Source organism: Trypanosoma theileri (genome assembly GCF_002087225.1).
Source record: "Trypanosoma theileri isolate Edinburgh chromosome Unknown TM35_Tth_4_V1, whole genome shotgun sequence".
Taxonomy (NCBI): domain Eukaryota; phylum Euglenozoa; class Kinetoplastea; order Trypanosomatida; family Trypanosomatidae; genus Trypanosoma; species Trypanosoma theileri.
In genome coordinates, this window is record NW_021639846.1 from 577472 (window position 1) to 595104 (window position 17633).

At 37.4% G+C, this 17633-nt stretch overlaps 7 protein-coding genes across 7 annotated transcripts; all 7 read left to right on the top strand.

Moving 5' to 3' along the window:
• Window positions 1–1478: 1478 nt before the first annotated feature.
• On the top strand, window positions 1479–3251 carry TM35_000043580 (uncharacterized protein; the record flags this gene model as incomplete). The annotated part of the gene is made up of 1 exon (XM_029022552.1): window positions 1479–3251. One exon carries the CDS (start codon window positions 1479–1481, stop codon window positions 3249–3251), a length of 1773 nt encoding a protein of 590 aa, XP_028886210.1.
• Window positions 3252–4390: 1139 nt separating this feature from the next.
• Window positions 4391–5758, top strand: TM35_000043590 (uncharacterized protein; the record flags this gene model as incomplete). Its single annotated transcript, XM_029022553.1, has 1 exon — window positions 4391–5758. One exon carries the CDS (start codon window positions 4391–4393, stop codon window positions 5756–5758), a length of 1368 nt encoding a protein of 455 aa, XP_028886211.1.
• Window positions 5759–6504: 746 nt separating this feature from the next.
• TM35_000043600 (uncharacterized protein) lies at window positions 6505–7104 on the top strand (the record flags this gene model as incomplete). The annotated part of the gene is made up of 1 exon (XM_029022554.1): window positions 6505–7104. One exon carries the CDS (start codon window positions 6505–6507, stop codon window positions 7102–7104), a length of 600 nt encoding a protein of 199 aa, XP_028886212.1.
• A 913-nt stretch (window positions 7105–8017) lies between these two features.
• TM35_000043610 (putative protein kinase) lies at window positions 8018–12229 on the top strand (the record flags this gene model as incomplete). Its single annotated transcript, XM_029022555.1, has 1 exon — window positions 8018–12229. The coding sequence occupies one exon, from the start codon at window positions 8018–8020 to the stop codon at window positions 12227–12229; it is 4212 nt and encodes a 1403-aa protein (XP_028886213.1).
• A 1423-nt stretch (window positions 12230–13652) lies between these two features.
• TM35_000043620 (riboflavin kinase) lies at window positions 13653–14171 on the top strand (the record flags this gene model as incomplete). The annotated part of the gene is made up of 1 exon (XM_029022556.1): window positions 13653–14171. The coding sequence occupies one exon, from the start codon at window positions 13653–13655 to the stop codon at window positions 14169–14171; it is 519 nt and encodes a 172-aa protein (XP_028886214.1).
• An 862-nt stretch (window positions 14172–15033) lies between these two features.
• Window positions 15034–15819, top strand: TM35_000043630 (uncharacterized protein; the record flags this gene model as incomplete). The annotated part of the gene is made up of 1 exon (XM_029022557.1): window positions 15034–15819. The coding sequence occupies one exon, from the start codon at window positions 15034–15036 to the stop codon at window positions 15817–15819; it is 786 nt and encodes a 261-aa protein (XP_028886215.1).
• A 323-nt stretch (window positions 15820–16142) lies between these two features.
• Window positions 16143–17390, top strand: TM35_000043640 (uncharacterized protein; the record flags this gene model as incomplete). Its single annotated transcript, XM_029022558.1, has 1 exon — window positions 16143–17390. One exon carries the CDS (start codon window positions 16143–16145, stop codon window positions 17388–17390), a length of 1248 nt encoding a protein of 415 aa, XP_028886216.1.
• Window positions 17391–17633: the final 243 nt, after the last annotated feature.

A 17633-nucleotide genomic window follows, 5' to 3' on the forward strand; every position in this document is an offset into this window, starting at 1 on the left:
TTTTTTTTTTTCGCGTAGTAAATGTGTTCTCTGTTGTGGATACCGACCCGAAATGCATGCAATGAAACAATTGGATGTTGATGTTTTTCTTTCTGTTTCTTGTGGTAGAATGAAGAGGAAAAAATCGAGAAAAACTGTATCATGATATTCTATGTTTTTTTGTTGTTTTTGTGGTTGTTATTTGTTTCCCAGAGAATCTTTTGTTGTTATTTCTATTATTATTATTTTTTTATTTATTTAATTCTTTCTTTTCTTTTTTTTTCTTTTTTGTTGGCACAAGCACCCTTCAAAGTCAAAGCAAAAAAAAAAGGGAATTGCATTTAAACAAATCACCAAAGAAAAAAGACAATACCACCAGAAACAACAAGAAAAAAACCATAAACATAACAAAAAGAAAACAAGCCCCAGAAGATTTATAAATAGCCCATAGGTTGAAATACTTTTTGTTCTCCTCTTTTATTAGTTTTTTTTTTTTTTTTACTTTTGTGTTAATATTACTATTGTTCTTAAACGTAGGAGAGAGTAAAAAAATAAAAAAAAAAAAGAAGAAAAACACGCATATTCAACTAAAGAGTGGGATATTTCAAGCGCACTGAAAAGGAGTGTTCTTTCAAAGTACCAAAACAGAAAAAAAAAACGACAAAAAAAGGGAAAAAGAAAGAGGGGCAAGAGAAGAACAAAACCAAAAAAAAAAAAAAAAGAATCAGAGGCATCAATATCAGCAGAAGGAAATACCGCTCAATAGTTACCGACCAGGACAAAAAAAAAACAACAAAAAAAAACGAGAGGGGTTTGGGTATAAATAACTTAATCCATAAAGTACCCTTATTTTCCTTTTTTTTTCTATCTCTTTCTTTCTTTACTTACCTTCACTGCTTCCTTTTTTTTTTTGTCCCCCCTATCTTCATTTTTATTTCCTTTTTTATTTTTCTATCTTGCGCTATTATCACCTCACTTTCTCTCGATTGTGCTATAACACCCCCCTTTTTTTATTGCATTTCTTCCTGAGTTAGTGTGTTGAGGAAGAAAAAGGGGAGACTCTTGAGAAGGAAAGAGGGAAAAAACGCTGAGGAATCCGAAGCTTATATATATATATATATATTTACATATATTGTTATTATTGCTATTAATTTGAACTCTGTGTCCATCACAGGGAGTAAGTGACAAAACCGTGGTTATTAATTACAAGCGGAAAAAAAAAGAGAAAGTGGTAGGGTTAAGAGTTTGTAATACCCCAATATTGTTTTTTGTGATATAGAGAAAGAGAATTATTTGGTGACAAGACCTTGGGAGAGGGTGTTGTGTGTCTAGTATCACATATTTGACGTTTCGTTTGTTAGTGGCACAACCCCCGTTCTGAAGATTCACACACAAAAAAAAAAAAAAAATAAAAGAAAAAACGAAAAAAAGAAGAAAGAAAAAAAAGAAATACGTAAAAAAAAAAAAAAGAAAAAAAAAAGAAGAAGAGTAATAGTATAATGATGAAGAAACATGGGCTTCACTCATTGGAGTTAAAAGCTCTTAGTGTTCCTTCCTCACTTCGATTTATGTTGGGTGTGGAGTATGAAGTTGTATACTGTGTTACTGAAGCGGGTAATCGTCGTCCTTGTACAATACGATTTCCTCTTGTTGCCACAACATTTCGAAAATTATTGGAATTATGTGCGGAGCGCTTCGGTCTGGAATGTGTTCATCACGAAGATCATTCTCTCCTCTCTGGAACTGCAATGATGCCGACTCTACGGTACATTGACTATTTACCAGGAGCTTTGCATGTGGAGGAATTGTTGGAATGCCTTGGTGTAAAACCGTCTACATCTGCTAAACGCGATGGAAATTCTGCACATGATTTTGTTGCATCCTTTATTGATTACAGTGAATACCGTACAGATACATCTTTAACAGATGTACATGGCACTGGATTTTACTTAACACTGGATTATGGTCTATCTACTGCTACTCACAGTCATCTTGTAGAAATACAGTTTCATAAGGGCTGTTCTATAGATGAAGCTTTACGGGAGTTTGGAGAATTTAGTGGTTGGAATACATTTGACTTGCGTTTTTATGATGAAAATGATAAACGTGCAGGTGGAATAGTTGTAATGCCATCTATTCAAGATGCATGTGATTTATTTGAAAAATATGAAGATGAAGATTCAGATGATGAGGGAGAATTACTACAATTCATTCTTCGCCCTGTTTCACCTCTTGTACCGGTACCTTCTGTAGAGGATTCTGCTTTAAAAAAGTTGCGTGATCAACACTGGGGTGAAATTGTAAAACATTGGGAACGTTTCTCAAGATGGCGTAACTGTGTTGTGGTATCTAATCTTTATGAGTCTGCCTCTCTTGAGGATACACTTGCTTTCTTTGATGGACTTCCCATTACGGCTTCTTCTTTGGTGGAGGATAACTCACCTGCACGACGACGACGTGTTTTTGTAACATTTGCTACTTCAGATGCGGCTAAAAAAGCACTTTTACTCGATGGTAGAAGTACAAAGGGAAAGACACTACGTGTACAAGTGTCACCCCCTTATATTGATGAAAGCAGACGAGGAAGAGTTGTGGGAAGTCATCCAACTTCACCTTCAGATGATGTGGTACGACATAAGGAAAGTGCACAACGTACTGTCTCTTCTAGTCCACCCTTACAACAAGAGAAACGTGATGTTGGGACTACTGCTGGCTATGATGTTTCCACACATCACAACAGAGATCGAAATAATAGTAAACGCGATCATGAGGATAAACGCTGGAATACACCTGCACAAGTCGGTAGCCCTCAAATCGTCTCTGTATCGTCGTCTGCTCAAAGAGAGGGTTTGGGTTCATCCAATATTCCCGTACAATCCACTACTAATACTAATACCAACACTACTGCTGCTGCGGCGGCGGCGGCACCGCAGACTACTCTCTGCAACACACCGCCTGTCACTTCGACGATGAACGCCAACGCGAAGGAGTTCATTCCCTCCACCGCCTTCCACCCACACGCCGCATCCCCCGAGATGTATCCATCGCCCATGTTGGTGCCGTACGTGGAGGAGCATCTTCTCCCACCGCCCGCCTACAACAGCGTCCCAATGACGCGCCCCATCAACTGCACACACCGCAGCCCGCGACTGAGTGCCGCCCCGCCGCCGTACACCGCACCGCCATCGTACGCCGTCGCCACGCAGGTGTTGCAGCTCGTCACACAGAACCCGCCGTCACCTCCACCACCACCACCACCCTCCTCTCTGTAATTGGAAATAGTGGGTGGGGGAAAAACGGAAGGAGAAGGAAGAAAAAAAGAAAAGTATATATATATATATGGTTGGTGAGCAAACTATATAACAGAGGAAGAAGGATAATGGATGGTATGGGATGATATGTGAAAAAAAAAAAGAAAAAAAAAATGGAAGAAACGAGGAAAAATAAGACAAGATGAAAGGTAGTAGGATGGGGAGTGGTGAGGGAAGGAGGAAAAAAACTTACCCATGTCTTTCTAACTAGTAATGGAGAGAAGAGGATGGAGACTTTTATAGAAGAACTTCAGGAATGCACTAATTGCTCTTAACGCAGAGAGAACCGCAAAAAAAAAAAACGGAAAAAAAAAAAAAAAAAACGGAAAAAAAAAACAAAGTGGAGGAGAAGTGAGGGAGCGTGAAAAAGAAAAGAAAAAGGGGTACGAAAGGAATTGATTTCCTTATTATTGCACAATGCAGAGTTTTTTTTTTTTTTTCTTTGTTTCCCTTTAGTTGAAATTTATGCCTTGCCATGGTGTTTTTTTTTTTTTCTTGTTTTGATTCTCATCTCTGTTTTTGTGTGACTTTCTTTTCACACCATGTCCAGAGTTTCTTTCTAAGAGGGTTTCTGTGGATGTTAAGAGTGCTTAAATATCTCTTGCCAATTTATTGACGTATTTGTCTTTACTGTTTCTTTTTTTTTCTGGTGTGTGTGTGTGTGTGATGTTGTTGTTGTCTTGTGTTTTTCTTCATTTATTGGTCCTCTGATTAATATTTTGTTTGAATTGAATGCAGTCGACGTAAGGGAAGTGATATTGAAGAATAAAGATTGGAGAGTGAAGGAGGAAGAAAAAAAAGAAAAAAAGAGGGTTTTAAAGAAGGCGAAGTTGTTGATAATTTTTCTTTCCTCATTTCTTCTGACTTCGTTTTTTCCCCCATGCGTCTTCAAGTTTTTTTTTTTTTTTTTTTTTTTTTTTTTTTTTTTTTTTTTTTTTTTTTTTTTTTTTTTTTTTTTTTAGAAACCCTAGTGAAGCCAAGCAGATCGTGAAGACCCCCTACACTAGAAAGAAAACAAAAAAAAGTGAGAAAAGAAAAAGAGAAAAGAAAAAAAGAAAACTTATAAAGAGAGAAAGAGAGAAAAGTGTGTTGAAAAGTACATGGAAATGGAGAAGGATGTGATACAGCTTCCTGGTGAACCCAATAGTGCACATGTATCCCGTATTGTTGTGGTGATGCGGCATGGCGAACGTCGTGATGGGGCACCGGATGCTCCTCCGGAAGTGGATCCACCATTAACGAACAACGGCATTGCGCAGATTGCAAAAGCCGCTGAAGTACTTCGTAATGTACTTGGTGTGAAACGAGCTAGAAAAATGTTGTTGCTCGTTTCTCCTTTTTTGCGAACTATACAAACTGCTCAGGAATTGCAACGTTGTGGTATTGGAATTGCAAGTCCACTAATTATTGATAACACGATTTGTGAAGTTTATGGTCCAACACGAATAAAGAGTGGAAGACCACCTATATTTTCTGAACGAGTAATGAAAGGTGCCAGTGGTGAGTTACCTCTTTGGGGTGAATCTATTGAAATGGCATCACGTCGTTTTGTAAATAGTTTACATAACAACAGTTTTCTCTATCCAGATAGACATCTTTTATTCGTAACACATGGTGATGCTATTGGTGCTATTTTAAGTGCTTTTTATCCAATGCGTACCGTATATGAGGTGGAGTATCTTTCATTTATTGCTTTACGAAAGTGTAACTCAAATGCTTCTGCTGTGGATACAGATTTCTATGAACTTGTTGGATCTAACGGGGTATATTGGCTCTTGGATGGACCTGAAAATTCCATAAAAGAATCATCTGTGTTGGAAGTGGATAGTGTTTCAGGCTCTGGTGATAGCAAAAGCAGTAATATTGATGGTACCCCACAAGAAAATGGTGTAAGTTTATCTGGTTATTCTCGTTCAGATTTTGGTCATAATACCGTTAGTGAAGATAATTTGACCCCTGTAACGACGCAATCTATGGAAATTGATAATGATATTGATTGCATGGATATATTTTTTTTCTTACTGGCAATGATATCACAGTTTCTTGTCTTTTTTACATGGTCTAATAAAGTGGATGCAACGATATATGTCACCATAGTGATTGTGGTGGAGTTATTTGACTGTGTTCGAAAAGTACTGGTGTCTCAGTTCCCTCACTTACCTCTCCTATCTATTTCACTGGACCCTTTTTTTAGAGTTTCTGAGTATCGAAGAGTATTGCTTGAGAACACCAGTCAATACCCATATTTGGTGGATATCCTGCCAAAACTTGGCGCAATCGCTCTTAAAGTTTTTTTTATATTCTTTTTCAGTGTTATGTTCGCTCTTGTGAATACTTTACAAGTACAACGTTTCAGTATGTTGCATTCCTACATAACTTTCTTCACAACAGTCCCAAACGCTCTGATTTACCTTTCCTACTGGATCTTCAATGTACTTCGTGCTCTCCGCGAAGATGTGCATTCGTGAGAGGCTGAATCTACTGCTTTTTTTTTTCTTCTCAATTATTATTACTAATATTAAGGAGATAATAAACCAACGATTGCAATATTTATTATATAGCTTCTTTGAAAAAACTTTTTTTTTTGCTTTTCCGCATTATGTGTTGTTCTTTGCGTGTTTGTGGGTGTCTGTGATGTTTATATGTCAAAGAAGAAGGGCAGTGTTACCAGCTGTTTCTAGTTAGATAACATGATATTAACTGACTGTGGTTTTTTTCTTTTCTTTGCTTCACCATGCTTAATACTTGGCCTTCTGCATAATGTTTGACTTTCAGACAAACCATTGGGTCATAGATCAGTTCAGTAAGACTCTTCTAATATATATATATATATATATGTTTATTGCTGAGGATACCTGCATTAACTATTACTTTTGCTTCAGAGAATTTGACCAAAGATCTTAAACTTATAAATGATATTTTTATGGATTGTTTTTCTTCTTTTTCTCTATTCTCATATTGAAATCCAAGATATTGTAAAGATTATCTCTCTTATTTCGCCTTCGCCCCTATGTTTTTTTTTTTTTTTTTCTCTCACAACTTTTTATTGCTTGTTTCTTTTTTTTTTTTACTGTGCATACTCTCATCGTATTGCCTCTTCATTCAATAAGATTACTGGAAACAATATATATTTATATTTATATAGATACAAACACATATTATATATATATATTTATTTATCTATTTATTTATATTTAAATATATATCGTGTGGTATGTCTTCGCAGATACCGACATCTATGAGCGCAGAGCAGCGTGCCAATCGGGCAGCTGAGGAATTGGCGTCTCGTGTGGCCCAACGCTCCACATTGTCGAGCAACGCCGCCCCATTTGTCCCATCTTTTCTTCAAAATCATGGACTAACAACAGCAACAACAACAACAACAACAGCAACAACAGAGTTAACACCAGAAGAGAAATCTGCAGAGGACAGGATAATAATGCAGCAGGAGAGTTTTGTCCGTGAACTGCAGGAGCTGTACGATGGCGCTGGGGCCCACACGCAGTTGCCGTCGGCCTCCAGCGTGGCGGCGACGATGGCGGTGGCCACGACAGCCCTCAAGACGTTTGGGGACATGACGGAGGAGGAGCTGCAGATGTTGGAGGAGTACTTGTGGGACCCCGCACAGGGCGGGGAGGGCGAGGAGGCCGCGGAGGACCGTCTCTTTGTCCATCAAGATGACGGAATGCAGCCGGATGAAGAGGAATGGCTTATTCAGCAAATGATAGAAACAGATGAAGTGGCAAGTAGGAAGAAACAAGATGCGCATGAAAAAATAGTAGAGAGTAAGCAAAATGTGCCACACAATTCTTGATGAACTCAGGTTGTTTGAGAGAGTACAGCACAAAAGAGAGAGAGAGAAAAAGAAAGAAACGAAAGGCGGAAAAGGGAAGAAAAAAAGTGAAATGCACATTTTTTTGAAGTTTGAAAATGGAGATGCAAAGGTGAAGAAAAACGGCGGAGAGAAAGAGAGTGAGGGTTCTAACAAGAACATTGGATTAGGTGCAACTTTTGTCTGCCCTTGTTTTTTTTGTTTTTTGTTGTTATTTTTCTTTTTTTTGTTCCTCTCTTTCTCAGTTTTTTTCTATTTTCGTATTCCTATTAATATGCACCTTCATTTCCTTCATTCAATGTGTCTTTTTTCTTTTCTGTGTGTGTGTGTGTTTGCAAATACGGAACGGAACCACGAGAAGAAATTGTTTATTTCAACAATACCTTTTCACTCTTATGACAAGAGCAACCATAGTGGGATGAATGTTACATTCTTAATGGCTGTTTTTTTTTTTTTTTTTTCCGTATTTGTATTTGTAAATAAAAACTCATTTTTCCTCTTTTTTTTTTTCCAACGCCTAAGAAAAACTACATTTGACTGATGTTATTGTTGTTTTTTTTTTCTTTTCTTTTATTGTTTCTTTTATTACCGTGTTTTTTGTTTTCTTTTCTTTCTTTTCGTTTGTTAATATAGGGGGGACAAATTTGAAAATACGCCTTCCCAATAATAGTAATAATAATAATAAACGTTGAAGGCGATTGACAACAGAAAAAAAAAAAAGGGAAGGAATTCGTTTTCAACACTCCGGTGGATTTTATTTATTTATTTTTGCTTTTTTCCTCACTAGAGTGTTCCAACAACATAATCAACAACGACAAGAAAAAGAAAAAGAAAAAAAAAAAAACGAAAAAAAAAGAGCCGTAAGGCTAAAGTGTAGTTTCTCAAGGACGTTCAAATGAAAAGAACAGAAAAGCGTTCAGATGCCCCATTAGACGCAACTGCGACGCAGTCAGTTATATCAGCAGACTCTACAGTTTCTTCACTATTAGTAAATGAAACCATTCCTCCTATCAATCTAGCGATGAGTGAATCGTCTGTTGATAGGCGGAGTTCCCCACATAATCGTAGTGTGACAATTCCTCCGGATAGAATTATTCCCTATGATACAGATGAGAGAGATGTCACTCTGCGAAATACACCGCAGGGCAACTTGGCACATTCCTCACCACATCCTCTAATGACGTTGAGAGCGGAGTCGGATAGTACGGAAATGGATATTAATAAGCCTCGAAGAAGAGGTTATCTCTTCAAAGAGAGTAGTGTAGAAAGGCATGCGGATAGGGTTAGTCAGGAACAACAACAACGTGAAAACTTACAACGTTTCTTTAAAGTTATTTCCACACAAGATATGGATGCCTCTCCCACTTCCACACAGAATGTACGGGAGGAACCTATGTCGGTTCAACGTCGATTATCGGATAATTCTTCTCCTCGCTCCTGCTTTAACCCACATTCCCCGATCACCTCTAATATCGTTCCTCACACTCCTTCCCCTGCTGCCTCTCTGAATGCCACGCCCTTATCGGCGTTGGTTCCCACTGCTGGTGTGGAGTTTTCCTCATCACCGACGGTGTTGGATTTATTCTGCCGTCCAACATCTCGAAGCTCTGGCACTCGTGCCGTCGCAACGATGACACAAGGAGGAGATATTAGAGATGATTTGGATATCAACAACGCAGAGTTTACAGTATTAGATTATACTTTGCATAGACCAAAGCCAAACATTCGAGCACATTCGTTAAAGCTACAGTTTCTTGGATTTGTTATAATAGCTACGATGTTGCCATTTCTTCTTATTGTTCTGCTTTTTGGAATGCATTATTGGGCTACGACGAGGTTGATCACATCTACAAATGATTTTCTCATCACGACTCTTACAGTTGGAAGTACTTGTGGGGATAAGGTTTCTGAACTCTCAGAAAATAAGTTTGGATCTTTGACTAAAGAAGCCTTTACACTTATGATAGGCATTATATTAGCCTTTTTTATACTTATCCTAGGAGGTATAATTTTTTTCTTGGTGGTACATTGGCGTTATGTATTTTCACCTTACATAAAAGTTCTTGCCTTTATACGAAGTGCAGCTCCAATACTTTCTAGAATTGAAGCAATCACACCTGAAGAATTAGAAAAGGCCCCTAAACCTCTAAAATTTCCTTTTTGTTGGCGAAATAATGAGAAAGCATCTGTGATTACTCAATTAGCTGATAAAATAGTGACTTTAGGTAATTCCTTAGAGGAGTTAAAACGTTATGTTCCTCATACAGAGCGAAGTGATTTTGTTAATAGTATCATGAGAACGCAAAGACGTGAAGGTGCAGTATCTATTCATGTGAATGAAGTACATAGCGATATTCTTTCACAGCGCTCACGACGTACTCGTGAATTCCCATCAGGACCTTCTTCTCCACGTAATGATGCTATTTCTGTAACTTTAACTCCTCTTAATCCACTCATAGCCGATGGTAATAGTGGTGACAACATTAGTGGCAGTAATGCTCTTAATAATATGCGAAAAGAAACGTTAACTCTCCCTGGTAAAAGTCCATCACACGATGGTTTAGTAAACTTGGCTGAAACACATACAACAGGGTTAGAAGATGTAGAGAATGTCAGTACACCTTCACGGCGAAGAGTTGTATTCACTTCTGGACGAATGTCACCTAATTTGGGTGGTTCTTTTAACTCTGCTATTACTGTATCGGGTGAACATGGTCGTCCTATAAGAAGTAATGGAAATAAAGATCAAAATTTTTCAGAAGTTGGTGAAACTAAAAGTATGGCTGTAAATGATTTTGGATATAGTGTACACCAAGTAACATTTTTAGTTTGTCGTTTATTTTTACCCAAAATAGGTTCAAATTCAGATGGAAGATCAAAACAACGTACTATAAAGGAGATACAAGAAATGTCTAAACGTTTTTTCTCAGTTGTTCTTCGAATAACACGAGAAGAAAATGGTGTTCCTTTTGATATTCGTTTGGATTCTGTTATTATAACCTTTCACACACCTTCAGGTCCAAACTCTGTTAATCTTATACATCCAAGTAGTTGTGCATTTCGAATAGTCTCAGAATTAGCTTTATTAGAATTACAGTGGTCTAAAAAATCATCCACTCCATTTGTTTGGGCTATTACAATGCATTTGGGAAAGTTTGTTATTGGTCTTTGTACAACAGGATGTCGTAACTTCAGAGTATTATATAGTGAAGAAATTAAACTTGCCTATCGTGTAGCCGAACTCTGTCATGTTTTTAATACACCTTTTCTAATGTTTCAACCATGTTATAATGTATTTCGTATTTGTATGTTAGCCGTACCAGTAGACGTTATTCAAAAAGATACACATCAGGGTAAAGGTTGTATGTATCTATATAGTCCTAAATCTTTTGGAGATGAGGAGGAAGTAAATAAAAAACGTGCTCGTTATGCTCCTATCATGGAAGCTTTTGGTTTAATGTGTGAGAAAAATTTTACAGAAGCTTCTAAGAAATTTGAAGGACTTTTGGATTTGGATAATAGTGTGAGTAGATTACATCGTCTTTGTGTGTATTTTGCACGTCTTCAAAAGGAGGGAAAACTTGATAATGTTCTTCCAAGTGTTGGTCGATACTCCCGTGAGGAACCAAAATGGACTTCTGTAGAATCAGTTGCCAAGGAATTCCTACAAAAATACGAAGAACAACAACAACAACAACAACAACAACAACAACAACAAGATATAGGTGAGGAATCTCAAAATTCTTCTCATACCCATACTTACCTTGAAGGAGATGAGATTAGTTTAATAAGGAGTGACATCACAGATGAAACACGATCGGGTGTTACTCCCGCATTGTCTGGAGTAACGTATGCGATGGGAGTTCCTCATGGTGATCATTTAATGCTCCCCGCATTTAGTATTACGATGCCGCCTTCTCTCACTACACAAGGAAGTTGTTATGGTGCTGATGTGGATATCACAACTCCACCAATGCCACAAATAACATCTTTATATGAGGAAAATATGGATTTACGAGAAGTTAATATTCGACAATCTCTTCGAGGAATGCATACACCTGCTCTTTTCTCAGAGCTCGGAACTGAAACTGGAAGTGAAGTGAGTTTTCGACGAGGTACTGAAGTAAATGATGATGTCTTTGGAAGTCGGCATGCTGAAGAAGATGAAGGAAGTGTTGCTAGTGCTGCTATTGGTGGTGGTAGTGGAAGTTTAGATTTTGATTTATATGAACCTATTGGACAGGGAACTTTTGGTACAATTTATAGAGGTATATTACGTGATGGTACATTTGTGGCTGTTAAGAAGTTAAATATTCCGGATAAAGAAAAAGAAAATCCATGTATTCAATCTTCACGATCTGAAGTTGAAATGTTATCTGGTTTACGTCATGAAAATATTGTTCGTTATATTGGAAGTGGATTTAAGTATGGATCATTCTGTATTATTACAGAATTAGTTCCTGGAGGTTCTCTTGCGAAACTTGTAAATACCTTTCGTTCACTTCCACTTGATACTATTAGAATTTATACGGGTAATATTCTTCTTGGTCTTCAATACTTGCATGAGCGACAAATTGTTCATCGAGATATATCTCCAAATAATGTTCTTATAAGTATAGATGGTGTGTGTAAATTAAGTGATTTTGGAGGGGCGGTAGAGTGTGCAATGCAATCTGCTGGTTTGGCTTCTGATATGCCATTAAGTGATCCTAATATGAGTATTATAGGAGAAAAGACAATGATGGTGTCCGTCGGTCGTGAAAGATTCTCATCCACAGGAACGGTTTTACATAAAGATTGCTTTGGAACTCCTGCTTGTATGTCACCAGAGGCCTGTTCAGGTATAGTGGATCCAAAGAATGATATTTGGTCTTTAGGCATCACATTATACTTTTGTTTCTCTGGTCGTTATCCATGGCCAAAGGCAGAGATGAAAGATCCAGTCTCGTTGATAAAGAAAATTCGAGATGGTTCTCTTGTACCTGATATAGCCTGGGACAAGATGGATCCACAGGCTGCAGATTTTATTAATCTTTGTTTAAAAAGAAACGCAAGTGAACGTCCAACGGCTACAGAGCTTATGTTTCACGCTTTTATCGTGGATTAAAAATACACCTGTATCTATACAAGAAGAAGAAAAAAATTTTTTTTTTTTAAAAAAAAAAGGAGATTCAGTGTAGTAATAATCTCCTTTTAGTGTTGTATATGCGTGTATGTGTGTGTGCTTTTCCATCTATTCCTTTCTTTTTTTCTCTCTCTTTCTTTCTTTATATATATATATATATATATATATGTTTTCCTATTCGTTTGTCTCGCATCAACGACTGTTAAAACCTAGGTGGTTTTTTTTTTTTTTTTTTTTCCTTTTTTTCGCTGTTCTTGATCTATATGAGTGCGTGTGTTTATCTATATTAAAAGAAAGAGGCGTTTTTATTTTTATTGTTATTTATTTCCATTTATATGGATTTATTGTATTTATTCTATATTGGCTTAATGATGTCTTACATGTTTGAGGTGCTGTATATTGTTGAGTAGTCTGACAAGGAAAAGAAAAAAAAAAGAAGTCTCTTTTTCTTTCCATTTTTTTTTTTTGGATTTTTCGTATTCTCTTTATTGTTCCTGTGATTATCGATTGTTGTCACCTTTTTAAAAAATCTTTTCTTTTTTTCTGGTAAAGTGGACTTTTTTTCCTTTGGCTTTCATATTACTGACTATTTTTCTTGCGGTAGTAGTAGTATAATGGTTGTTGTTTGTTGACTTTTATTATTATTATTATTATTATTATTATTATTATTATTATTATTATTATTATTATTATTATTATTGTTGTATGTTGTGTTGCCCGTCCGTCAGGTGATGGCCCTTCAGTGAATGGGTTAGAACTATGGATGTCATTGATATTAAGCAGAAATAAAGGGAAAAGGGGGATGAAAAGAAGTGCAGAAGTTTTTAAACTTCCATTTCTCCTCTTTTTTTCTCTTTTTTTCTTTGGTTATTGTTGTTGATTTGTTTTTCCTCAGAAACACACTCTCTCTTTCTCTCTCTTTTTTATGCATAAACTTTTACTTTTTCCAGTTTTTTCTTCCCCCTCTGTGTGTATCTGTGTGTTCTATTCTCACTTCTCCTTTGTTTTTGTTTTTTTTGTTGTTGCTTTTCCCACTCCTTTTCCAGTTTTTTTTTTCGTGTAATGATATCATCGTTTTTTTTATGTATTTTCTTTTTCTTCGTCTCTCTACTTATTTGCGGCAGCAGTGAGCTGTGGCGATACTTTGACATCTTTTCTGCTATCCTTATTAATTTCTGTTATCTATGCATAAAAAGAGAAAAAAAAAAAAAACTGTTACTCCTATAATGCTTCACTCGTTATATATATATATATATATATATTCTTTCTTTTCATAAGTATTTGCTTTATTTAAACTCACCTGATTTTCTTTATGTATATATGTATTTATTTATATATTTATTTATTTCCCATTTATTGTTTTGGTACATAAAAGGAAATTAAAAAGATAAAAAAGAAAGAAGAAATGGATTTTAAACCGTTTTTCCTTCGAGGAGAAGTGGTCCACGGCAAAGGCCGCGGTGGGTCTCAACTTGGATTTCCCACAGCCAATATTGGACTCAACACACATGTGATGGAGGAGTTATTACCATACAAGGATTTAGTCTTGTATGGATGGGGAAGTGTGGTCCCACTCGCTGGAAAGAGTGCTGCAGATGGAATGGGCCCTTATCCCGTTGCCATGTCTATTGGATATAATCCACACTTTCACGAAAAGGCATTAACAGCAGAAGTGCATTTCTTGCATAAGTTTAATGATGATTTTTACGGTGCTGTTGTAAAAGTTGCGGTTCTGGGAGTTATTCGCGGAATGCAGGCGTATAAGTCGCTGGAGGCTTTGGTGGAGGCTATTAATGAAGATATTCGACAGACAAAAGAAGCATTACAGAAACCAGAATTCCTGCACATCAAAGACCTTCCCTTATTGACACCGAGTCTTGGTTCTTCTGAAAACATTCCATTCTTTGAGAAGTTGAACACTTGAAATAGGTGTTCTTTTTTTTCTTTTCTTTTTTTTTCTTGTTCTTGCTGCGGTTGCTGTTTTTTTTTTTTTTTTCTTATTTATTTATTTTTTTTTCTCCTTTTTTAAAGGTATAAACTGCAAGGATCGTTAAGAGAGTCTCAAAAAAAAAACAAAAAACAATAAAAAACAGAAAAAAACAATAAAACAACGACTTCAAATGGTATTTATGATTCTTTTCTTTTTTTCCTTTTCCTTTTTTTTTCTTTTTTTTTTTTTATTTACGCCCTACTTTTCTTTTTGTTATTATCATTATGATATGAGACGTTTGGGTGGGGGAGGTGGTAAAAGTCTGCTAATGAGCTGTAGTAGTTGCATGAGAAGGAGGTTGGGATTTATTTAAATAAAGAAGAAAAAAAAAGTGTTGGTGTTGTCCCTTTCTCTCTGTTTTCTGAACTCTTCAAATGGTGTGGGGAGCAAACTTTTTCCACCACGCCAGTGCTGAGAGGAGTTTGGACAGACAGAGCGCAGCAATGACCAGCAGAAGTAGAAGCAACAATAAATAAATAAAAGTGCGCGTGCAACGCAAAACGCTACGTGAAAGCCATTAGATACTTCACCTTCCATACAAAAGAAAAGAGAAGAAAAAAAAAGAAAAAAAGCAAAAAAAAAAAGAGTGGAAAAGCATACCCATGTGACGATGTGTATTTTTTATGGGAGTAGTAGGAATGACATTGTCACTTAAATAGAGGGAACTGGAAAGTAGCATGGGTTTCTTTTATTTTTTTTTTTTATTTTTGTACAGTTTAACGTTTTGACGTTTCTCAACTGTGTATTCTTTTTTTCTTTTTTTTTTTCTTTTTGAATAATAGAAGGAGACGTACACATGTATCGATCCCGTGGGGAGTTACGCTCCTATGCACTGCGTGTCTTTGCGCTTTACAGTACTAATGGTGTCTTGTCGGTTCCTTTATTTAAACTTGCATGGTATGTTCTTTGGGGAAAACAGCCTGATGTGAGTGTCATGCAACTACTGGATGATACTGGTGTAAATGAAAACCCTGTTTTAAGTGTGATGGATGAAAATAATACTGCTGCTGCTGAGAGAATCTCTAGTGTGGATGAAGGCGTTAGCAGCGGTGAAGCTCATGTCAGCTACACAGAGATATCGCCGCACACGTCACTTTCATCAGCAGAGCGGCGAAGGCGAATTCAGGAGGAAGAATTCCTCCGTTTAGTAGTTGCTTATTATGACACTATGGGTATAGAAGCTGCGGTGTTTACAACTACAGAAAGAACGCCTAATAACATTGAGGAGATGTCTGCTGGAACACCGCGTGGTGTTATTCGTGCTGCTCGTTGGGCTCACTTTGAGGCCCTCGCTGGGCCGAAGGGTTACGTAACATTAGAAGATATCTTGGCAACTGAGCATGTGGATTGGCTTCGTCGGCCTTTGTGTAAGGCAGAGAGAGAGGGAAGTTGGGAAAGAGAAAAAAGAGGAACTGAAGAGACCTGTGAAAATTCTCCATGGAATATTGGGGATCATGCAACTTCTACAGAAAGTGATAATAACGGCAGAATGGCACTGTTATCGCATGCATTTGCCATTGCTGATGGTGATCATGATGGTAGAATTGTTTTTAGTGACATGGAGTGTCATTTGTCTGGTTAATATACTACTGTGTGGCTGAGAGACTACACAACTTATTAAGGGCATTATTTATGCCAGTCATAGATTGTATTTCTTTTTTTTTTTGCCCTTGTATCTTTTTTTTATCTTCTCCTATTCTTCTATTCTTCCTCTATTCCCATATTGTATGTAACCTCATCCTATTCCAATTTTTCTTTCTTTTTCTTCTCTCTTTCTTTATTCCACACACACACATATATATATATATATAGCAATTATATCTAACTATACATCTATCTATCTCTATATACACATATATACATATCTATAGATAGATAGAGAGAGAGAGAGAGAGAAGGTCCGTCATGCCAGACGGCGGGCAGCAGGTCTATTGGCACGACATCCCACGATGTCCCCCGCCATGGCGTGCCACCGCAGCCCCCACTCGCAGAGAAGTTGTGTTGCAGCGCCGCTGTGAACGGGCCACACCGCCGCCGTGCGGCCGCCACTGGGGGATTGTGCTTGAGCCGTATCTCACACCGCTGCATGGACTCAACATGGTGATGCGTGAACTGCAGGTGGCTGCAGTCACACGAGAGGAGGCGGCAGCAGCGGTGGCGACGGTGAGTGAGGAATTGAACGCCATGACGCAGCAGTTACCTTCACAATCCCCATCACAGCGTGGACGGCAGTTTAAAGAAGAGGGAATGACGCAGCAGAGTAGTGCCACAGCAATGGACGTTCGAGAGGCACCATTACTGGAAGTTGTAAAGGTCTTGTGCGCCACAAGAGGGCTGGAAGTGATAGCGTTTAGCAAAGCAGAACTTCGTCTAAAGAAACGAATTGGTCTAGCCGATGTTTTACCTAGAAAACGTGTAGTGATGGCTTTTGATCGTAGTAAGCCGTTATTTGTTTTCCTAACAGCCGTTATGGTGAAGAAAAAGAAATGGGGAACAACAACGCAAGCTAAGTTTCTAAATCTTGTTGCGCCAACTTCAAATCCTGTTCCGTGGCGTAGACTTCTTAGAGGCGCAATACCAAATTTTCCATTAAATGAGTGTGTTTTAGTGGCTGTGCAGAGGTGTCATGACGATTATACCACAGAAGGTTTTCCTCTAAGTAATGGTTTACATGAAAGAGAAGAGTTTTTGCTTGGTGGTGATGATAGTGATGGTGATAATAATAATTATGAAGAGGAAGAAGAAGAAGAAGACATGGATGAGGATAAAGGTGAGAATAGTATTGATATAAGTAATACTAATCAAAAATATATAAAAAATAAAGGAGAAGAAATACATAAAGGTCGAAAGAGAGGACGTGAAGAAGAAACGGAAGAGAACAGCTATAATGACTCTCATGGTGGTGACAGTGATAGTGAGTTCTATAGTGATGAGACAAACTCCGTAAATAGTGATAACATGTCAAGAGATGGAATTCCACTCGGACCGAATCCTATCTTCACTGAGAGGGATCAATTGCATGATGATCCGTTATTTGAAACCCCTGTAGCCGTTTTTCGAAAAGTCTCTCGGGCTGCTCATGCAAAACATGACTGGATACAGCGACTCATTAAATATAAGGAAAGAAAACAACTTTATGCGATAAATTACTGAGTTACCGTTTCCAGTAGTCCTCCTCTTTTCTCCTTCTTCTCCTTTTTTTTCCCCCTCTTTCTTTCTGGATACCCCTTGTACACTGGGAAGTACTCGGAAAGTATGAAAGTAGAAGGAACCAAAAAAAAAGTTCATTGCGGTTAAAAATTTTTCCTGAAAAAATCAAAAAAAAAAAGTATATCTTTCTTGTATTTGTAAGTGTTTACTGATTGAGATTTATTAATATTGTTTTTTTTTTTTTTT